Source organism: Anolis sagrei, chromosome 2 (assembly GCF_037176765.1).
Source record: "Anolis sagrei isolate rAnoSag1 chromosome 2, rAnoSag1.mat, whole genome shotgun sequence".
NCBI classification, from domain to species: domain Eukaryota; kingdom Metazoa; phylum Chordata; class Lepidosauria; order Squamata; family Dactyloidae; genus Anolis; species Anolis sagrei.
In genome coordinates, this window is record NC_090022.1 from 144,204,388 (window position 1) to 144,228,474 (window position 24,087).

At 42.2% G+C, this 24,087-nt stretch overlaps 1 protein-coding gene across 2 annotated transcripts in view; it reads left to right on the top strand.

Annotated features, from left to right (window-relative positions):
• Positions 1–208: 208 nt before the first annotated feature.
• RAB11FIP4 (RAB11 family interacting protein 4) overlaps positions 209–24,087 on the top strand; it is a 207,247-nt gene continuing 183,368 nt past the window's right edge. Inside the window, exon 1 of one of the 2 annotated variants that reach the window (XM_060763967.2) lies at positions 209–675. In XM_060763967.2, the coding sequence (XP_060619950.2) occupies positions 529–675 (147 nt within the window). In that variant the 5' untranslated portion in view covers positions 209–528. The remainder of the gene's footprint in view (positions 676–24,087) is intronic. The other variant, XM_060763968.2, reaches the window with a different exon arrangement.

The window sequence follows — 24,087 nt, forward strand, 5'->3', positions numbered from 1 at the left end:
AGCAAAGGACAGATTCATAGGATTGCCAAGCAGTGAGCCATGGCGGTTCAAAGCGGTGTCAAAACGCATGAATTCTCCAGTGTAGAGGCGCCCTAGGAGGATTCTATGCTTGTCTTCTTCCAGAGGTTTCCCAATCCGGGTTAGTCCTTGTCAGTCAAAGCAGGGACGGGGCTGATCATCCGGAAGCTGATGCAGAAGGAGGAGGAGGAGGAGGAGGAGAAGAGGAGGATTGGTACCCAGCTCTGGGCGCCTCATCCCTTGGATGCGCATCCTTCTTGGCTGGCGGTCCCTCCATTGTCTCTCCTCCTCCCTCCCTCCCTCCTTCTTCCCTTCCTTCCCGCCCTCCTCCTTCTTCCTCCTCCTCCTCCTGCCTTGGCTGATGTCATTGGCGGTTGGCTCTCGGGGCTGAAGGCATCAGGCGAGGGAAGCAGCGGCAAGTCAGAGCCAAGGCCATGGCTGCAGCGGCGGCGGTGGGCTGGCAGCGCCTCTCTCCCTCTTCTCCCACTTAATCTCCCGCAAAAGAGGGCCATGGAGCCCGGCGGGGAGCCGCCGAGCCTGATGCAATTCCTACAGAAGCTGAAGGAAGTCTTCGATGTGTGCGATGAGGACGCCGACGGCTTCATCCGGGTGGAGCATTTCGTCGCCCTCGGGTTGCAGTTTGGCCAAGGCGAGGAGGTACGAAGGGCAAGGCAACCAGGGTGGGTGGCTGGGGGGGGGGGGAGATACCTTCAATCCAGGGCGTGAAATAGGGGAGCCCTTGGGTGCCACCAAACCCTTCTTTCCTTCCACTCCACATTGATAGGCAACTCTGGCAACAGAGGGTTTGTTTTGCTTCGGAAACTGCTATGCAAGGCTCAGACCCAGCCCTGAGGTGCATCTCCATTGTAAAAGGCATGCAGTTTGACCCCACTTGAATTGCCCAGGCTCAGGTCCCTTCCACAGAGCCATATTGGACACACCTGGAATATTGTGTCCAATTCTGGGCACCACAATTGAAAAGAGATATTGACAAGCTGGAATGTGTCCAGAGCAGTGGCTCTCAACCTGTGGGTCCCCAGATGTTTTGGTTTTCACCTCCCAGAAATCCTAACAGCTGGTAAACTGACTGGGATGTCTGGGAGTTGTAGGCCAAAATACCTGGGGACCCACGGGTTGAGAACCACTGGTCCAGAGGAAGGCAACTAAAACAATCAAGGATTTGGAGAATAAGTCCCATGAGGAGCGGCTTAAGGAGCTGGCCATGTTTAGCCTGAAGAAGAGAAGGCTGAGAGGAGACATGATAGTCATGTATAAATATGTGAGAGGAAGTCATTGGGAGGAGGGAGCAAGCTTGTTTTCTGCTGCCATGGAGACTAGGATGCGGAACAATGGCTTCAAACTACAGGAAAGGAGATTCCACCTGAACATTAGGAAGAACTTCCTGACTGTGAGAGTTGTTCAGCAGTGGAACTCTCTGCCTCGGAGTGTGGTGGAGGCTCCTTCTTTGGAAGCTTTAAAACAGAGGCTGGGTGGCCATCTGTCAGGGGTGCTTTGAATACAATTTTCCTGCTTCTTGGCAGAATGGGGTTGGACTGGATGGCCCATGAGGTCTCTTCCAACTCTTTGATTCTATGATTCTATGTAACCCAGGATATCAAGGCAGAAAATCCCACAATATCTGTTTTGAACTGAGGGCCCTTCCACACATCCCTATATCCCAGAGTATCCCACATTATCTGAGTGTGGATTCAGATAACCCAGCTCAAAGCACATATTGTGGGATTTCCTGCCTTGATATTCTGGGATATAGGGCCCAAAGGTGCCACCACACTCCAAAGCTGGTTATTCCACTACAAAACAGCTCTAACCATGGGCCCTTCCACGTAGCCCTGTATCCCAAAATAATCAAGGCAGGAAATCTCACAATATCTGCTTTGAACTGGGTTGTCTGGGTCCACACTCTGATAATGTGGGATTTCCTGCCTTGATATTCTGGGATATAGGGCTGTGTGGAAGGGCCCTGAGTTCACACTACCATATATCCCAGTTCAAAGCAGATAATTTGGGATTTTATTCAGCTGTGTGGAAGGGGTCTCAGTCAATGCTATGGGTTCATAAGAGTTGTACTTTGACAAAGGTCTTTCACCTTCTCTGACAAAGAGCGTTGGGGCCTCACCAAGCTACAAAGCCAGGGATTCCGTATCACAGAATTAATGCAGTTAATGTGGTGGCAAACACTACTAATTCTGTGTATTGTCTATGGCTTTCACAGCTAGAATCACTGAGGTGCTGTGAGTTTTCCAGGCTGTCTGGCCATGTTCCAGAAGCATTCTCTCCTGATATTTCGCCTACACCTATGACAGGCATCCTCAGAAGTTGAGCGGTCTGTTGGAAACAGGACAAGTGGGGTTTATATATCTGTGGAATGTCCAGGATGGGAAAATGAACTCTTGTCCATTTGAGGTACATGTGAATGTTTCATTTGGCCCCCTTGGTTAGCATTGAATAACCTTGCAGCTTCAAAGTTTGGCTGCTTCCTGCCTGGGGGAATCCTTCGTTGGGATGCGGTCATTTGCAATATCCACACTTGCCTCAAGCAAACAAGAGTTTTTTCTCCCACCCTGGACATTCCACAGATATGTGCCCCACTTTACTAGTTTCCAACAGACCTCACAACCTCTGAGGATGCCTACCATCAATGTGGGTGAAATATTAGGAGAGAATGCTTCTGGAACATAGCCATACAGCTCAGAAGACTCACACCAACCCAGTCCTAATTCTGTATATTATCTATGGTTTTCACGGCTGGAATCATGGGGGAGCTGTGTAGTTTCCGGGCTGTATGGCCATGTTCTAGCACCATTTTCTCCTGGGAAACACCTCAGTATTAATTCTGTAGTGTAGATGCACACCAGTTGGAGGATGTGAAGTCAAAACATGCATCCAACCAGGTGCAAAAGGTTTTTCCTCCCCTGATGTTATTCCACCTATTTGAAACTAGGAGAAGGCCTTTGTACTGGCTTGAACACAGAAGGAAAACAGTTCAGATAGTTAACATGAAAGGATCCTCGGGCATCTCGTCCAGTCTCTGCAAGTATGGGAATTGGCAGCAAAAGCTGTCCATCCAATCTCTGTCTAGGAAACATCAACAGAAAGAGATTCTGCCACCTTTCAAGGCAACTTAGGGCCCTTCCAAATAGGCCCTATATCCCAGGATCTGATCCCAGGTTTTCTGCTTTAAACTGGATTATATGAGTCTGCACTGCAAGATAATCTGGGATAAACATAAAATCTGGGATCCAATCCTGGGGTATAGGGCCTGTCTGAAGGGCCTCCTGTGATGTAGCTGCTCTGAATGTTTCAAGAATCTTGTAATCTTGTAATGCCCTGTTGCTTTTCTGGAATTGGATGTGTGCTTAATACCAGACTGGATGGCATCTGTCAGGAATGCTTGGATTATATATTCTTAAAGAGCAGAGTGGGGTTGGATTTAATGGCTTTGAAACTGCTTCCCATTTCAGGATTGATTCTATGACTTCTAGATAACCATTACAAGTTTGCTTCTGCCCCACGTAGTAAAGACGTACAATAGAGCCTAACTTTATGAAGTAAGATGGGGACATGTTTACTACTAGCTCCAAAGCATTGGACTTTATGGTTGAATCCCTGCCTTCCAGAAACAGGAGGTATAGGCTCAGATGCCACAGAATGCAAAGCCCTTGTGCAGAAACATAGGGCATCTCAGGAACCCCATAGGAGCCACTGTTCTCATTTCATAGGTCTCCAGATTGCCTTATGGCAGTGATTCTCAACCTGTGAGTATCCAGATATTCTGGCCTTCAACTACAAGAAATCCCACCATCTGGTAAACTGGCTGGGATTTCTGGGAGCTGTAGGCCAAAACACCTGGAGACACATAGGTTGAGAACCACTGACTTATGGGCCTTGAATTTTTCTTGTTTGTAGTAGCAAATGGCCATTATTCATGAGCAGGGGCCACTATACCCTGCACTTTAGAGTAATTTTATCAGGCTGTGTAACTGCATTCCTTCAAGAAGGATATTGATAAGCTAGAAAGTGTCCAGAAAAGACTGACCAAAGTGGTCAAAGGCTGGAATCTAAGCCTGATGAGGAGTGGCTGATGAAGGAGGGGATGTTTACCAGAGAACAAAAGGTGAAGAGGTGCATAATGGTCATGTTTAAATATATGGGTGTCAGCTTGCGCAGACTTGTTTTCTACTGCTATAGAGACTAGGTCAAGGAGAAGTGGATTTAAATTGCAGGAAAAGAGTTTCTACCTCTGAATGTATTTTTCTCTATGATCCACTCAGAGGCCAAGATCGGGGTAGGCCCTGCTCTCAGTCCCACTCCCCTAACAGGTGCGACTGGTTGGGATGAGAGACAGGGCCTTCTCAGTGGTGGCCCCTCATCTATGGAACTCCCTCCCAGTGAAATTAGATTGGCCCCTTCCCTTCTGACCTGAAGGAAAAAACTAAAAACATGGCTTTGAGACCAAGCTTTTGGTCAATAAATTGGAGCAGTGCTATAAGAGACTACAAAATTGCATAATGACGACTTGGACGAGCCCTGGAGTATGATTTGGATTGTGTGATTTTTTATTGATGTTTTCATATTTGGTGTTTTAATTGTTCTGATTTTAATGCATTTGTTTATTTATCGATATGTATATGTGGCATCAAACTGTTGCCTTTGTAAGGCTGCTCTGAGCCCCCTTCAGGGTTGAGAAGGGAGGGGTACAAGTGTGGTAAATAGTAAAAATAAAATAGCTAAACATTAGAAAGAATTTCCTTGTGGTTTTGCAGTGGAATATCCTGCTCTGGATATGTATGGTGGCATCTCCTTCTCCAGAGGTTTTAAAGCAGAGACTGGATGGCATCTGTCGGGAATGCTTCGATTATATATTCCTAAAGAGCAGAGTGGGGTTGGATTTGATGTCTTTGGAACTGCTTCCCATTTCAGGATTGATTCTATGACTTCTAAATAAGCATTACAAGTTTGCTTCAAACTACTCTTTGTTTCAAATGTTGCTCCTTCATAGGCAGATCACTTGCCTGTATTCTGTCGACAACCCTTATACACCTCCAGTTAGCTACTAGATTTTCAAAAATCCTGTCTATTGCTCCATGTTTCACCTGCTGCTTCATTCTATGTATACCCTTTTCCTGATTTTGCTAACACTTTACTAGTTTCAATGAGTGGTTTCACTGAGAATGTCAGTATCTGTAGGATAAGGCTTTTGTTCAAATTATTATTGCTTTTATTATCTGTACATAAACAAAACACAGAAAATGGTATTAGAAAGGAAGAAACATTAAGCAGGAATGTTTGAGTTCTTTCAGGACTGGTTTAACCCAAGACTGACATGAATGCGAAAAGGGCTTAGATGTACTTGATCAAAGTGTTTGATCTTGGAGCCAGAGCATCATCACCGTCTGTAGTTCTATTACTGTGTGGAATGAATGCTATTTAAAGAAAGTACAAAGCACGGAGCTCAGAGAATGCCAAATAATTCTTGCATTGTAGTAGCCAACTAAAGTCAGTGGGATTATTCTGAAGCTCGAGGCTTGAAGAGTAAAACATTGCATTGCGGTCCTCAGAAAGGAAGCGAAAATGTGAAAATCTAGAATAACTGGTTTGCAGATTGTAATCAGTTTTGAAACGAAATGAAACAATTGGATGGACATACCATGACTGGTTTGAGTATTATAGGTGTATATTTTAGTGCAGAGTGCTTTGCTTTACAATCTATAAAAGGTAAAGGTTTTCCCCGGCATTAAGTCTAGTTGTGTCTGACTCTGGGGGGTGGTGCTCATCTCCATTTCTAAGCTGAAGAGGTAGCATTGTCCATAGACACCTCCTAGGTCATGTGGCCAGCATGACTGTATGGAGTGCCATTACCTTCCTGCAGAAGCAGTACCTATTGATCTACTCACATGTGCATGATTTTGAACTGCTAGATTGGCAGAAGTTGGGGCTAACAGGGGGAGCTCACCCCTGCTCCTCTGGATTCGAATTGCCAACTTTTCGGTCAGCAAGTTCTGCAGCTCAGCGGTTTCACCTGCTGCACCACCAGAGGGCCATTACAATCTATACTTTCTACAAAACAGCCTTGTTAAAAGTAAGGACACTAAAATAACCCTTGGCTTTCTTGGGTGATAGCACTGCAGCTTTCAAAGTTGCCATCATAAGAACGTTTGAGATTCACTTTTTTTGCTTGAGTGTCTGATCCAAACATGCTCAGAAGTCATTATTATTTGCAATTATTTGCTAGTTCTTGCTTGGGAAAACCCTGCACTGAAGACAAAGGATTATGTAAGTTTGAAACATGGAACAGCTTAGACGATGCTACTGGAAAATGAGATTAACAGGAAGACATCAGTTATTACATGTTTTAATGGTTTTTATATTGTGTTATAATGTTTAAAATGTTTTAACTATATTGTGGACTATTATGGCATCAAATGGCTGCCAATCTATAAGCTGCCTTGAGTCGCCTTTGGGCTGAGAAAGGCAGGATAAAAATATTGTAAATAAACAAACCAATCAATCAAAGCAGATAATTCTCATTATTTGCTTTGAACTGGATTATATGAGTCTACACTGCCATATAATTCAGTTCAAATCAGATAATCTGGATTTTATATGGAACTGTAAAAGAGGCCTAAGATGAGACAAATTTAGGAATTGCCAAGTGAAATAAAAAGCAAGCTTTCCACTTTAATGACTGTGTAGTAGGTCAAATTTCAGCAGGTGTTGCTTGCATGACAAGCAATACCAGCTAAAAATTCATCTTCGGTGCAATATTTAAAGAGATAGGAACCCTCTCCCTTGTTTCTTGTGTATCTAATGATTGTGTAGAACACCTACCGAAATGGCTCTGCTACACCACCATTAAAGTCCCTTGTCTCACCTGGCGGGCCTACAACCAAGCCCAGGCTAAGTAAATTGAGAAGTTCAGACTTCTATGAAATGGGAAGCACAAGTCATTAACCTTCAATCTGCTACATGATGGCTGGTAAGCTTGGCAAAATTGCAGTGAATCCATGCATCAAATGAAACTGAATGGTTCATTATCTAACGAAATGGAGTAGGTCATTAAACACAACAAACACAACTTGTGAAGTAAATGGAGTGAAGGTGGCTGTACTCTGGTTTGCAAAGTGCAGAGTCTTTGTGTCCCTTAAGCCTACTTAGTAGGGTTTCATAACAAGCTATTTGAATGCTCTCTTCTGCCACACAACCATTCAAGGCAAGGGAGCCTTGCTTTTACTTTCAGGTGGCCATCATGAAAGATGAAGAGGTGATGGTGGTGAGGGTTACTTGTCTTCTTGGTTCCATTGAGTTTTGTCCGTGAAATCACAATGTTTGATTGCTAAGTGGAGACCACACAGAGACATGAAAGGGCATGTTAGCTATGTATTGTTGAAGGCTTTCACTAGGTTGTTGTAGGTTTTTCAGATGATATGGCCATGTTCTAGAAGCATTCTCTCCTGACGTTTCACCTGCATCTATGGCAGGCATCTTCAGAGGATGTAAGGATGCATGCCATAGATGCAGGTGAAATGTCAGGAGAGAATGCTTCTAGAACATGGCCATATAGCCCGAAAAACCTACAACAACCCATGTTAGCTATGCCTGGGGGTGTATTTACACTGTAGAGTTAATGCACTTCAACACCAAATTAGCTTCCATGACTCAGTGCTATAGTATCATAGGAGTTGTAATTTTTTAAGGTCTTTAGCTTTCTCACGCAAAGAGTGCTGGTCCCTCACCAAACTACAGCTCCCATCATTCCATAGCATTGAACTGTGGCAGTTAAAAAGGTGTCAAACCTCATTCATTCTGCACAGTAGATAGACCCTTGGTTGTCATGTTTCTGCTGTATTCTGTTTATAGTTGCTTAGGGAAACTGTGGGCTTCTGGGGCTGACTTCTGCTGAGGGAAAATGTAGATATCAACAGTTTGTTTTAACCTAAAAATTGGAAAGGGCCAGCAAGTTGAGTCAGGCATTATCTCGGAATAAGATTCGATAACTCCTTTCTGATGGAGAGCATGAATCAAGCACATGTAGTGGAAACACCTGAGGTATTACATTTTTTCAGTGACCTAAACATGTTTGTTCGGAAGGAGAAAATATGTTATATCATATCGTTACCATTCACTTCCCCTGAAGAATTCATAATAATCTCACAAGAATCCTATAAATCATGCCAGAGGTGGTTGATTTTTTCCACATCAGTGGGGCAATGTATTCACTCCTTCTTTTGGTCCAATCTTTAAAAGAACTCTCCAGGGTGGTACATCACTCCACAAAGAATCGCCAAATGCTATAAAAATAAATAATATTGGAAATGTGGTCACCAGATGGGAACTTTCTTCCACACCTGGTGGACCTGTGATGTAGCCAAGAAGTATTGGAGATTAATTCAATTGGAACCAGGCTATGTGCAATACGTAGAAGGAAAATAATAAAGAAACTTTGTTTTACTATTTAGTTATGGCTGCAAAGATAGTCTATGCCAGAAATTGGAGAACACCAGAAACACCCTTGATAGGTCAGTGGCTGATTAAAATAATGGAGATTATGAACATGGGCAGACTGACATATCTGTTAACAACACACCAAGGCAATGTATTGTCAAAGGCTTTCATGGCCGGAACCACTGGGTTGTAGGTTTTTCGGGCTGTAGGGCCATGTTCTTGAAGCATTCTCTCCTAACGTTTCGCCTGCATCTGTGGCAACTTCTGAGGATGCTTGACACAGATGCCGGTGAAACGTCAGGAGAAAATGCTTCTAGAACATGGCCATACAGCCTAAAAAAAACCCTAACTATCCACACCAAGGCAAACCTAAAACTCAAACAGATTGGCAAACGGTTAAAGATTTTTTTAAATGTGAAAAGATGAAAATAATGATATGAACTTAAAAAAAGAAAAACGAAAGTAGTTGACCTATAGACAAATACCATGGAAGGGGAAAATGTTGGAGAATGGACTTCTTTTTAAAACAAACTTTGATGGAACTAAATACCACCACAAAGTATTTGGAAGTCAAATAAACCCCCTCCCCTTTTCTCCCTCCCTCCCCCCCTCCCTCCCTCCCTCCTTCTTTCTCTTTCTTTTTAGTTTTATAACCCTCTTTTTATTACTATATTGTAAATAATCTCGGTGTGTTTTCAATAAAAAGTATTTTTAAAAAGGAGTCGAATGCTATCCTAAAGTAGTTTCACTATCTTGGCTAACTCCTTAAATGTTTGAGTGGGTATACTATAACTAAGGGCCCTTTCACACAGCCATATCATCCAGAATATCAAGGCAGAAAATCCCACAATATCTGCTTTGAACTGGGTTATCTGAGTCCACACTGCCATATATTCCAGTTCAAAGCAGATCATGTGGGATTTTATTCAGCTGTGTGGAAGGGGCCTAAATCTTACCTAGTATTTCTCAATTGAAGCATTATTGTGATTTAGCTGAAGACTGGCTATGAATGTAGAATACTGCCATTATTTGGGGAGGGAGACTAAACATGGCTTATTTATTACTGAACTATGTCCAGTGTTTTGATTTTTTAAAAAAAGATTATTGTGTGATGTTGTGTCATGTGTTTGTACAGCTATAGTATTGGACCAGTGGGTTAAGGGTGAGTTGCTTCCCACTTTTGTTTTGGGGTAATAGGCTTCCAATGATTTCTGATATCTCTATGAATGGGAACATTCTGTAGATGAAGTATTTTGATCTCTATCAATCTCTTTTGCATACAGAAAATTGCCACACACTGTGCTTCAGTGCCATTGTAATGTGGTTTCCTCTCTGTGTGAGGGTGTATGTTTTGGTAGCATTTGCTACATCATAAGCAGAGCTTTGAGCTGGAAAAGGGACAAGGGTAATGGAGCAATAATACCCAGCATGTACCAGCACTTTGTGATAACCCTCTTATGGTTATCTAAACTGCTGCCAGCATCCACAAAAACTCATCTTAACGTGTTGTTGACATTGAAGGTGACAATCACTTTTGGAGTCTTTTATGTGAGTGTTCTTCAATATCACCAACAATCACCAAATATAACTACACTTCTGTTTCTACTGCTGCTGCAGATACTGAAGGGTCTGACTTCATAACCAAATGTCACTTGGCTGGCAATAGAGGCCCAAGAGGCATTTGTGTATATGTGTGTGCTGGCAAAATTATTAATTATACAGTAGATAATAAAACCATTCACAATTACTTCTGATTTAGAAGCATATGGTTACATAAAGTGTTATGTCATAATGCTATTACTAAATCACATTTTAATGAGCCTGCCACAATCCCACTTCGCAGATTATACTCACTGCACTAACTAAACTAGCTAAATCCCAAACTAACCCAAGTTGCCATACCTCACATAATAATAATAATAATAATAATAATAATAATAATAACTTAATTTTTATACCCCATCTCCATCTCCCCTAAAGGACACGGGGCAGCTTACAAAGAGACATGCCCAGAGAGCACAAAGTTAAAAACATAACACAATAAGATAGCATCAAAACAAAACCAAATAAAAACATATCACAATAAAACATAACATCATAAAAACAGTACCATACAGAATGATAAAAGTGCCGAGTTCAGAAGGTTCTGGGTTTGTGCAAATTCCTAGCTAGAGCTAAGGGAAAGTGCAAAATTAAGGCAGGGCTGGGAGGATAATGTTCATGGGCATTAAAATGTCAGGATTGTAGAGCGGAGGCAGGGCCAAGCTGAAGTGCTGGAATTTAGGTAACATTGGGCCAATCCTTTGGAACTGCCTAGTCAAAGGCACAGCAGAACATCCATATTTTTAGGTGAGTGCGGAAGGTGGACAGCGTCGGTGCCAGTCCGATCTCCCTAGGAAGCGAGTTCCAGAGCCAGGGGGCCACCACCGAAAAGGCCCTCTCCCTCGTCCCCACCAACCGTGCCTGAGACGGAGGTGGAAGCAAGAGATGGGCCTCCCCAGATGATCTTAGGGTTCGTGTTGGTTTGCAGAAGATGTGATCGTGAAGATAGGCAGGTCCTGAATCGTTTAGGCGTTTGTAGGTAATCACCTGCATCTTGAATGGTTCCGACTGTCCCCACTCACAAGCAGTTTTGAACAATCTTTTTCAAACTTCCAGTCAATCACAATTCATCTTCAAAATCCTATGCTCTACCACCCTTCCAGTTGCCCACTTACTTTAATGTATCTAATTTGTGCATCGCATAGCAATGATCGTTGTCGTGTGATTTCAAGTCATTTACAACTTTTGGTGAACCTAAGGTAAACCTATATCAGTGTTTCCTACTTTATCCCATCTATTTATATACTCCATAATATTTACATAATGGCCTTCCATTACCAAGGGATCCCTAATTAGGTCTCTTCTGTATTTGGCTGGAAACAAAAGCTAGAATCAGAGACTGGAGGGAAGCCAATGAATAATAGCTTATGGTGACTTTCCGAACAATCTAGTTGTTGGATATATTGTATTTTCTTCCCCAAAGTCCACAGGCTTAGAGGGCTCAGGGTCATCAGAGTGCATTTTCATTGTTAAACCGGACCAAGAGATCTCTCATGGTTGCCTGTGACATCTGAGCTAGGGAAAGTTTAGACACTACTCCCTGTCAACAGACATAGACCTAAATAGTATATATTTTTTTCCTAATCAGAGTAGACCCATTCAATCAATTAGATTTACTTAAAATTAGATTTACCGTTCAATAATACATTCAGCGAGTTTACTTTACTTGGGACTTACCAACAAGATATCTCCAGTATCAAGTAACCAAATCATCTCTACTTTCACCAGCTAAATACATGTTGCTTCATAAACCAACCATTGAGTTGGCGTCAACAGTGATAGTGAGCCATTTTGTGCAATGCAAACTTCCCATATATAATACCATGGGATAGTGATAATAATATACTATTTTTGTTGGTGGTGATAGTGGTGTTATTTTCTGTTTTTCTTGAGCAAGGAGTCAAAGTGTTGCTCACAGGGCCCTGTTTTGCAACCATCTAGAAATTGCAGAGGTTTGTCCTCCCACTTTACCAAAAGGCCCCCAATGACACCCCCAGTTGGTGGAAAATCAGCCAAAAACAGAACCAACCATATTGTTACATAACTTCTGATTATGTTGTTTGTGCTGATGTGGCCCTCCTGGGGCTGCCAGCTGTGACTTCCATCATCTCCACAGCTGCCTATCCCAGTCCATGGAATGCATGTTTCGGGTGGTATTCGTGTGGGGTCAGGAATAACTAGGGATGACAGATTACTACCACTGTGGTATATGTCCCACAATGCTGGTAATCATAATTCCAGCTTTAAGCACACACAACTATGAAGTAGAAAGCAATACAGGTAAAATATACTGGATTTTTTGTTTTCACCATTTTGCTTTTTGGCAGTACTCAGTTTTAGAACCCAGTCCCCTGGAGAAATGCCTTGAACTGAATTATCCTTCAGTAGGGCTGTGCAAAATTTTATTTGTGCCTTGTTTGTTGTATCTATGTAGCAAGAGTTGTACGTACAACTCAGTATTAAGAAACGCAACGGGCACTTACACAAAAAACTCAAGATCCAAAACACTGACTTATAACATTCATAAGAGTTGCTAAATGACTCCAGGTCCCCACCGCTTCTTCCCCAAAAGGGCTGGGTTTGGTTCTTCCAAAGGGTCCCAAGGAAGATGGCGATGCGGAGTGGAGGGAGAAGCCCTGCTGTTTCTTCAAAGGGGGCAGTGAGAGACCCCTGGAGCAAGTGAGTGGGACAAGGAAAAGAAGCCCCTCTAGCACATGGCCACTCCAGAGAGGGACAGGCAGAGACCACACTCACCCGAGGCTTTAACTCGGGAAGCAAGCAGAATTCTGGGAAATGTAGTTCAGGGTGGGGCCTTTTGAATTCTCTGCCACAGGGTCCTTGCCTTTCCAAACGACATTCCCTAGAATTCAACTTACTGTCTTGTGCCTCCTCCTCCTCCCTGAAAATTTTGGTGGGGAAAAACCCATGTTCATAAAGGGATTTCGACATAAAAGGGAAATGTTGGGAGTTGAATTAACCCTGTGAGGTAGATAAAGTTGAGAGGCATTAACTCTAAAGTTTACCTAGTAGGCTTCCTATTGTCATTGTTATTTCAAAGGCTGGATGGGCTTCTTTTGGTGGTGCTTTGTCTGTGCTTTTCTTGCCTGGCAGAAGGGGGTTGGACTGGATGACTCCTGTTGAATTTCTAGTGAAATAGTACTGTGAAGTTTATGTTCCCTAAAAATAAATGGATGTGCAAATCTTTCTGAAACTTGGGGGGAAGGTGCCCTGGTTGTAGTGTAGAAAATAGAAATTCAAGGAGCTGTTGTAGTTTAAAAAAAAAAGTTCATAAAAAAATTAAAAAATTCCCAAAATTGTATGGATGCGTGAAACGTTCTGAAACTTGGGGGGGGGGGATAAGAGTGGTAAATGTTCTGCCATTGTAGCAAATTTCATCCTGATAGCTCTAAAAATGAGAGAAAAAGAAGCCCCAAAAGCTCCTCCTTTGCGCAGTTACATAACAAAAAAAGTAACAACTTTTTTGTTATATCATTATAGTTATGACACTTTAGAAACTATCCCCCAATTTAGTAATGAATATTGAAACAATATTTTCATTGATCACACAGGCTTATCCCTCAGCATTCAATAATTTTACTTATCTTGCTGGAGAAGAATTTTCATCCTGTAGTAGCCCCAATCATTCGATCTGGGCAGTTCCACCGCTGTGCACACATCTGTTTGTTACTGTTTTTGTGAGGGGCAAAATCTTTCTATCAAAAAAATATACTTGGCAGAAAGGTCAAAGAAAATGGCCCTCTGTATTGTACAGTTGAGAAACAGCTGGCCCTACAGATATAGCTGCATTGCAGCTCCCATGTAGCTAATGGTAGTGTTACGATTATGCTAAATATATATGAATTGCAAGCAAGTGTTTAGCCATGGAGCTATGTCTTGCCAGAATCTGAACATTGTAGGAGGCATTATGGCAGGGTAGGGAGTGATATCCTGGCGCGCTAGTCATCTTGGAAGAAGTCAAGCCTCATTTAAAGTACAAACTGGAATTTTCCTTTAAAACCCCCTCCCTCATGCTGACAAATAAATGGTCTTGTTGTTGCATTCAAGAGAGCAATCAGCATTTAATTGTCTTGTTTACTTCTGCTGAAATGGGGACCTTGGCAAAGTGGTTCAGACTGGTATACCCTTCTTTATTGGAGTTCCCAGGGGCTGGGCAATCCTGTTTGTATCTGAAATTGCATGTATGTACTTTATTGGCTGTATCCCATGTGTGCAACTCCACTGTTTTCATCCCGAGACCATCTAAGAGTCATTACCAGAGGGTGACCAGCAGAGGTCACATTCACATTGGCCCTTTAGCATGCAGCGTTCTTTTTGTACACAAGGCATAAGCTCTACATGCATATTTACCCTTTTTAGAAACTCCCCATGGGATTAAAATAAAAGTCTGCCCCATGATAATTAAGGTCATGTTTTGCCAGACCCAGAAGTGTCTCCTTCATTCCAGGGACAAAGGGGAAAAAGTGAGCAGAAACTGCAAAGGGACAAAGTGAAAAAGAAGCAGATAGTCTTGTAACAAAATCAGAAGGATACTTACAGAATAGGGAACATAATCCCCAGAAATAAAGGGCCCTTGAGAAAGATATCTTCATATAGTCCTCTCCATCCAGAACCTACTTCTCACTTGAGAATGATATTGCTGCTTTTTTAGACATCCAGTTTACCTGGTACCTCTTCACAGCAGAGAGTGAGAAAATATGTGTGTGTGGTTTGTATCCCCTTACATTTAATTGCACCCTCATGTCCCTCTTAATTGTTCAGGAATAGAGTTTTTAACACCCATCTTTTCCCTTGACTTGTTTTTTTCCCTTCCATTCTTGAAGCTGCTCTGGTTAATTGTCCATTTTGAAAATGGTTAGCCTGTAAAATCCTGCAGAGAGTTAGTGCCTTGGAGAGCTCCCTGTCCCCAAACCAGTAAACCCAGTACTCTGCTCTTACCAGTTTGCACAACAGAAGATTATCCATGCCTCTGGTTATCCTTTCTCACTTAACTGCTTGCTCTCAACTGGTACAGGGCCAGTATGGAGTCTGTCCAACACTGCAGGTGTGGAAGAAAGGCAGGCAAGAGGAACAGAGGAAGAGTAGGCACAAGCAGTTGCAGCATCCTTTCCTATTTTGCTGGTGCTTTTAAAAGATAAACAGCCCGGATTGCAAATTGAGATTACAGTTTTCCAGGGAAGGTTGCTCAGTCCTTTCTCTGTCTCTCTCTCTTTTTTTAGGACAGATAAGAACTCGTGTTCCCACAAGGCACTGGGGCTGGTTTGGTGCTCTTTGGCTGTACTGTGCTCTGAGGAAGATTTAAGTGTTGCTGACATTTTTAGCGTAGTTTTGTTTTGTGTTTATGGCTGCATATTCTGTCATATTTCTCGTAAGTGCCATGAGTGCTTGAAAGACATAGCCATCTGTTAGCAGCTAGACTGTTAAGGAGGAGTGAAAGATGATGATGCACTAAAAGCCTCAGTTGGACTAGGATCCTCAGATGCCCTACCCCAGGGGTCCTCAAACTTTTTAATCACAGGGCCAGGTCACAGTCCTTCAAACTGTTAGAGGGCCGGATTATAATTTGGGGAAAATTGAATGAATTCCTATGCACATTGCACATATCTTATTTGTAATGCAAAAAACACTTTAAAACAATACAATAATTAAAACTTACTATTTCAATGGGAAGTGTGGGCCTGCTTTTGGCTGATGAGATAGGATTGTTGTTGTTGTTTTGTGCTTTCAAATCATTTCAGACTTAGGTTGACCCTGAGCGAGGGCCGGGCAAAGGACCATGGAGGGCCGCATCTGGCCCCTGGGCCATAGTTTGAGGACCCCTGCTCTAAATTATGGATCTTTGATTTTTCAAAAGGGAAGTGGAACTTGAGCATGCCAAAAGTGGGATAGTTCTTTGTTGAGGGTAGAGTAGAGTAGAGTAGAGTAGAGTAAAATCTATCCATAAATTCAGAATTTGACTTTCTATTCTGGGGGCGGGGGGGGGGGGGTGTTTCTCTTTTTTCTGGGGAGGTTTCCTTTTTACTTTCTCAGCTTCACAGAGTGGCCACAGCAACACATGTCCTGGATTTGTGACTCATTCACTATTTTGTTTTCCCTACAATATAGCACTCATGACATTCAATCTGGAGCCTTGGAAGACAATGAGATATGAGTTCTGTTTTTGTTCTTGTCAACAGAATGCCCTATGTTACCATAGACGTGGGAACAAATTTTGTTGCTGTTTTCCACTGAGCAACATCAGAGAAATCCTCTCAAATCACTTTCTACAAATGGGATTGTGAATGGCAGGGTATGGGTGGTGGTGGTGGGCAGAGGCAGCCCTAAGTAATTTTCAACGGTAAGCAAACAGTATTTTGGCACACACCCCCCCCCCTCCCCACTGATATATACTTTCTGTTCGTCGTGGGAATTCTGTGTGCCATATGGGAAGCTGGAGCTGACAGATGGGAACTCACCCTGCTCCCTGGATTTGAACCACTGGCCTTTTGGTCCACAGTCCTGCTGGCACAAGAGTTTAACCCAGAGGTCCACAAACTTTTTAAACAGAGGGCCAGGTCACAGTCCCTCAAACTGTTGAAGGGCCGGGTTATAATTTGAAAAAAACATGGATCCCTATGCACACTGCACATATTTTATTTGTAGTGCAAAAACCACTTAAAAATACAATAATTAAAATGAAGAACAATTTTTACAAATATAAATTTATTAGTATTTCAATGGGAAGTGTGGGCCTGTTTTTGGGTGATGAGATAGGATTGTTGTTGTTGTGTACTTTCAAGTCGTTGCAGACTTAGGTTGACCCTGAGCGAGGGCCAGGTAAATGACCTTGGAGGGCCGCATTCGGCCCCTGGGCCTTAGTTTGAGGACCCCTGGTTTAACCCGTTGTGCCACTGGGGGCTCCTACTTTTAATAATACAACTTTTTCAGCTATAATCCTTCATACAACTTTCTCAAGTAGCTTTGTTTCTCTGACGCTCCAGTTTTGTGCTATTGTATATTTGAGATAAAAAATCTCTAAAAATATTTCAAAATGGAGTGAGAACATTTGTCCGTCATGTGTTTTACTGAAAACATTACATGAAGTGTTAGAGGCTAAACATATTTATATGGTCGCTCCTTTCTTTTATGCCTCACAACATTCATTTTATAATGTGCCAGTCCTTATTCTTCGCTGTGATAGGTCTCATAGTAAAGGTTTCCCCTGACATTAAGTCCAGTCGTGTCTGACTCTGGGGTGTGGTGCTCATCTCCATTTCTAAACCAAAGATCCAGCGTTGTCCGTAGACACCTCCAAAGTCATGTGGCCAGCATGACTGCATGGAGCACCGTTACCTTCCCGCTGGAGCGGTACCTATTGATCTACTCACATTTGCATGTTTTCGAACTGCTAGGTTGGCAGAAGCTGGGGCTGACAGCGGAAGCTCACACCGCTCCCCGGATTCGAACCTGTGACCTTTCGGTCAACAAGCTCAGCAGCTCAGCGCTTTAACCCACTGCGCCACCGGGGGCTCCATGATAGGTTTCATAGAACTTCTGAAATTTCCTTTCTGAAAATATTCAGGTTTCCTTACTTGGTTACATGTTTCTTTCTTCTTCTCAGACATTAATAAAGTTTGAAAAGAGCATTATGTAGATCAGTTACCACATAACGTACCAATTTGTACATTTAACATTTCAGGGAAGATGGTGGTTGCTAACAAAAGCTTATTTTAATCGCTTCTAGGCTGCATCATCAGTTTTGCATATTGGATTAGTCTATCAGCAACACTTTAAATAACAAGGACAACTGGGGGGGGGGGGTCTTTTCCATATATAGCAAAATAAAAGACATTCATTATTCTTTCTCTGCTGAATCATTTCATTTAAGGACTACATCTGTTTTTTTAATATTTTTAAAGAGATTAAAAAAACATTAATTAAAAATGATGTTATATACTTCGTTATAACATCATCCGTCTAAAGAGAGTAAGCCGGAATGCATTCCAAATATTTTCCTGACTAGGTAGGTTTATACTAAAGCTTTAAAAGCCTCCTCCTCATAACGCCCAGATTCTTTCATCATGCAAAGCTATGGGGATTTGTAGTTTAGGAAGGAGATTAAATCCCCAAAGTAACCTTCCCAAACTCTGCAAGCCGTGGTCCAAATGATCACTTTTTCCAAGTGGTGCTCTTGAATATAGTTAAGTGTTAAGCTTTCCTAGGGGAGGAGTCCCACAAGACTAGCCTGAAACAGAAGAAACCCTGCCCCATCTGACTGCAAGCTAGCTATATTTTTATATATAAAAAACCCAAAATGATATGGGGGATGTGAGGCATTTTAAGTCTTGTTGGACTGCACCTCCTATCAGTCCTGTTCATCTGCAACCAGTAGTGATGGACTTTGAGATTTCTAATCCAAACATTTGGGGGATGCTTCCTCCTCAATTCAAAAGGTGCATATGGTTTTAAGGCTCTAGAGCAGAATTTCCCAATCTTTGGGTCTCCACGGGTTTAGGATTTCAGCTCCCAGCAGGCCCAGCCAACTTGACCAATTGTCAGGAAAACTATTGAAGCTTGATACAAAAACAGCGGATAATAATGTAATCAATTCAGTTGTGTTTTTATAATATGGAAATGCAGCTCTTTAAAATACTACACAGTCAAATCAAGGTGAAGGTGAGAGGAGCATGGAACAGAGCATGCATTCTTACATAAGAATCTCTTTTTTTCATGTCAGGAGCAACTTGAGAAACTGTAAGTCGCTTCTGGTGTGAGAGAATTGGCCATCTGCAAAGACGTTGCCCTGGGGATGCATGGATGTTATTTGATGTTTCACCATCCTTGTGAGAGGCTTCTCTCATGTCCCCACATGGGGAGCCAGAGTTGTCAGAGGGAGCTCATCTGTGCTCTCCCCGGATTTGAACCTACGACCTGTCGGTCTTCAGTCCTGCTGGCACAAGGGTTTAACCCATTGCGCCACCAGGAGCTCCTAGAATCTTAAATAGATGAGTATATGTGATGCCCTGCCAGCCTGTCATTCATGAACCTAAAGACTGCTCTTTCATCATAGCTCAAAACAAATGTAAAAGGTATCCATGTTGGTTGGTCACTGTGCAGGCACTGCTGTACCAGGAGCTCCAATTTTGTTTGCTTTGCATCTATTTTTTGTTGTAGTCCTGAGTTTCAGGGACTCTGCAGATAGGTGGCTTCTTTTGGCTGCAATCATAGGGCTAGCCACCTGTCAATTATAGTTAGGTTCCCTGGTCCTGCCCCCTTTTGGGTTTTTGGAGGGAAAAGGAGCCAGTTTGGGTTCAGTCCACACAGAGAAGCTTTCCATGCAGGACATAATACCAAGAGCTCCTGTAGAAAGCTTTGTCTTCTACGGCTTGGCCGGGGAGATATACAGCCCACAACTTGGCTGGGGTTGTACAGCCTTACAGCTCCTTTGCTGAAGGACTTCATTCAGCCATCACGGAAACCTGAGTTCTTCCCCCCTGGAAGTCTACAAAGCTCTGCTTGGTAAGGGTCACTCGCGGAAGCCAGACGCAATTGGTACCGGGTGTAGGGGCTCCACGCCAACAGAGGCAAAGACAGACTGCCCAGATTAGAAGTTAAGGATTTCCCCATTAGTTACAGTTAAGAAGATAGTACCTGTTCCCTGTGGACAAAGCCTTGAAATACCTGTTTGTTTTCATTAATAAAGAACATTGTTAAACCTTTAAGCAATCTAAAGACTTTGTTTTGGGGAGGTCCAAGGGCCTTTAATCTGAGGCAGCCCCGGCGTCACGTTGGGCACACAGAATTTATGTCCTGTCTACAGTCTTATACACAGGCCCAGCGTGCGACAGCACAGTCACATAGAACCAACTTCAGTCCTTCATTCTCCTCACTCTCTGTGTTTGTGTTCTGGGAACCTTAGACCATCTGAGACTAGAACTTCCACAGCTCCTCCCCATTGACCATGCATGGTGGGACTGATGAAAACTGTGTCCAAAACTGGAATCATTTAGATGTCCCTGTCACTTTTCAGAAACCTACACTTTGACAGATTCCATACTAGAGTCACAACTCTATTACGCCAATTCATTTTCCATCCTTAAGCTTCATTGAGCAAAGTGCTGAGAGTGAATTCACATGAAATTCAAAATAATATGCTGTATCATAGTATAGTAGTATAGAATGCTTTCTCTGCATCATTACCAGCTGAAATGTGTGTGTGTGATCTCTGTGTGTGTGATCTATGTGCGTCATGTACTTAATTGGTGTGCTCAGTTAATTGGAGTAAGGAGGGTATGGTTGGAGTGATAAATGAAACAGGAAATGTCAGACACAATTGTTAGCTGCATAATGTATGGTTTTACAAGAGCAGCATGACTGTAAACAGAGCATACAATATCATACATCTCTATTACTTCCTATTCAAAATATAATTGAAAGCATTTGCTTGAGAGTAAGGAGAGAAATTGGTTGCCTCCTTCACCTTTTGGAATTAATTTTGTCTTGGCTTTGCTTCAGCTCAAGAACAATCCTAATCCTAGGAAGCAATTTTGAGTGTAGTCAAGCCCGTAGCCAGAAAAAAAAATCAGCAGGGGCTGAAACCCCCCCCCCCCCAAGATGAAATAGTTTCCACAATTGGCAGAAGTTTACTTCTGTTCTGCATTCTTCTTATTTCTTTTCTCATGATGATGGGTTATATCAAGATGTTTTCCACTGTGGATTAGCAATAAGTTTTCAGCCAAGCACAAGTTATTATGGTACAGTTCTTTGGTGTCCATTGAAGACTTCTATTGCATTGGTTTAGCAACTAATGCACCAAGCTTCTAATGACCAACTTTACCCCCAACTTCTTCTCCAAACACCACACAGTACTTACAGAGGGCACCTTATACATGAAAGGAGTCAGCCAAACAGGGAATCTGCTGAACCATTTGGGTTGAAATTTTAGATGCCTCTTCTTATCCATAGGAAACACTTATCCTGGCAATGGAGTCTGTGGGTTTTGCATTAATTGAGCTTTCACATGGTCCATATAAGGTCCAGTGACACAGCTTCTTCTCTTTGCTCCTGTTCCATGATTTCTTTGGCAGGGCTTGAATTAGATGAACCAGTGGTGGACACCTCAGTTTCCACAATTTCCTCAGTTTTCACTTGCAATCCAGGTCAAATCCCATGCCCACCCCCAACCTGGTTCCCATGCCTTAGGCTTTGTCTGCCAGCTACCACATTTTGGCAGCTTCCACTTTGGTCACTTCCACTATGTCAGCTATTGCTGTTATTACAGTAAATTGGTAGAAAGATAATGTGAATAATCCAAATTTGGTTAAGATAGTGCTTGCAGTACTACTCTGATTTTTGCTTCTCATAGACTTGGCATGGCAATTTGGTTAACCAGTTAAAATTCACAAGTAAACCAGGTTTTTTTATCTGAAAAAATTAGGGAGGGGATGGAACCCCTAAACCGCCCCCTTGGCTATGGCCTGAATGTGGTCCTGTACTATTCTATCTCATTAAGTGATATAACATTCAGATTAAATCCATTAGAAAGTTTTGTTTTTAGAGCATCCATAGTGCTGGTTTTAACTCTTGGAGACCCCAAAAGCTTTAAACCAAGTTTGCTACTAGGTGATTTGCTTACTTGGTCCTTTAAAGTGATCATCTTCTTCTTCCAAGTGTTCTCCCCAAATGAGGAGAAGGACATCTTACAAGGCCTTTTCAGTGGTGAACCCAATCTTTGAATGTTCTTCCCAGAGTGATTCAACTGACATGCGTATTTTGGTCTTTTTGGTGCCAAGTGAACATTATTTTACACTTTTTTTAAAAAAAGGAAGAAACTAGTAAATTTTTTATTGTGCTTCTGCTATTACCTTTATTATGCAGGGGTATATTTTTACTCTTTTTGGATTTTTTTGTCTTGCTTTTAACCATGTTCATGGTTTCATTATCCATGCTTCAGATAGTTTAATATACATTCTCTGTTCATAAAACTCTGGGTAGTCTGAAGAGCAGAAATATATGAAGGGGTGAGTTAGGGTGACAACAACAAAGTCAACGAAGTAGGAGAGCTTTGGACTATTCCCTTTCCTCTTTGATTTTCCATTTCTGAATGTGGAGGAGAAGCAAGAGCGAAAAGCAGCAGTTAAGAATATAAACCTCTTGATTTTTTTAAAAAAAGAGGGCTTACAGAAATGAGTGGTAAAAATAACCCAAGTGAGCATGTTTCCAGCAACTTCACAGTGATGGAATAATTAGTTTCTTGTTATAATTTCAGAGCAGTTGGAGGCTTTTCCAGGAGGGGCACAGATCAAAGAAGGATGCATTCATTTCATGAAGCACTTTGGCTGCCTCCTCAGTTGTTGCAGTGCCAAGAAAGCTTACTATCTTGGCCCAGTTAAAAGACAATCCATCTGAACCAAAATGGGAGCCAAGAAGTAGCACTGTCATGAATTTTATATTTTTCATGCCTTAATTTGTACACTATGCCATCAAAGGCGTTGGGTACTCTGGGTTACATTGACAATCACCAGCCACATGTTTTCTTGGCTGAATTCCATTTCTTCTCCCATGAAAAGGCCACAGTCCAATGGACCAGTTGTGTATGCACCTCATGAGATTAGTATCTTCTAAATAACATCTACTAAGTCAAGAGGAAATATATGTTCCCAATAGTTAGTAGTTGCATCCCATTCTATAAGACAGAGTCATATTGCCTAGAACATTTGTTCATTTAGCCCAGGTGTGAAGGATCTGTTTTTATTTATCTTGACGGAAATCATACCCTTTGGAGGAAAGCAATGACCAATGTTTCCTGAACAAATCTTACCAGAAGGACCACTCCAGGAAGACCATGAGTCAGAAATGACTTGAAGGCACCCAACAACATGTTTTCTGGATAAATCTTTCTGGGATAGCTTGCTGATGATGAGAAAGTGCTATCTGACACTAGGCCAGTGGTTCTCAACCTGTGGGTCCTCAAGTGTTTTGGCCTACAACTCCCAGAAATCCCAGCCAGTTTACCAGCTGTTAGGATTTCTGGAAGTTGAAGGCCAAAACATCTGGGGACCCACAGGTTGAGAACCACTGCACTAGGTCAACAATATCAGGACCAACTGACATTACATCCTTGCTGAAAATTCCTGCCACCATCTTGAACAATTATCTTTAGAAGAAGAAGGCTCTATTTGCATATATTGCCCCCCTTTTTTGATAAGCTGGATTGTTACAACTAGAGAACATGAGTTTGGAGGGAAGCCATGCACAGAAAGGGAATGATGAATTGCCTTTCCCCCAGAAGAGAAAGCCAATGTGGTATAGTGGTGTGAGTATTGAATTACAACTCTGTAGACCAGGGTTTGATTCCCCTCCAGGCCATGCAACCCTATTGTGTGACTTTGAGTGGGTTACACACTTTCAACCACATAAAACACCATAATACAGTCACTTTAAGTTAAAAAATGACTTGAAGGAACACAACAATAACAACAATGTTTAGAACAGTGTTCCTCAAACTCTGCTCCTCCAGGTGTTTTGGACTTCAGCTCCCACAATTCCTAATACTGCTTTAGAAGAAAGGCTCATGTATGTATTTAGGGTCTACTTTCCCCCTAAACCCAATTTCTTGTTCAGGGGCAAAGAGGAAAGGATGCAATATTCTCTTGCAGAAAATGTATAGAAGACACAGGAGGTTATGCTTGTGTAGAGTTTGGCATTGCAGAAAAGATGAGGAGATGCTTACAATGAGATTTTATTTTTCCCTCTCTCAGGGTTATTTCTTGTCTTACCTGGAAAACTAGTTGTAAATAGATATTATTTTAGATGTTACAGACATGATCTATTGGTATATAACATTTATTATTTCCACCTTTTGGGAGTAGCTGTTTGTATGCAAAGATGATATAGAAAAACTTGAAAATACTCCTTGTCTCTTTTGTTCAGAAGTGTAGTAATGACAGTTTTAGACTATAGCTCCAAATTGAGGAGTTGTAAGAGTTATAGTCCTAAGGAAAAAAA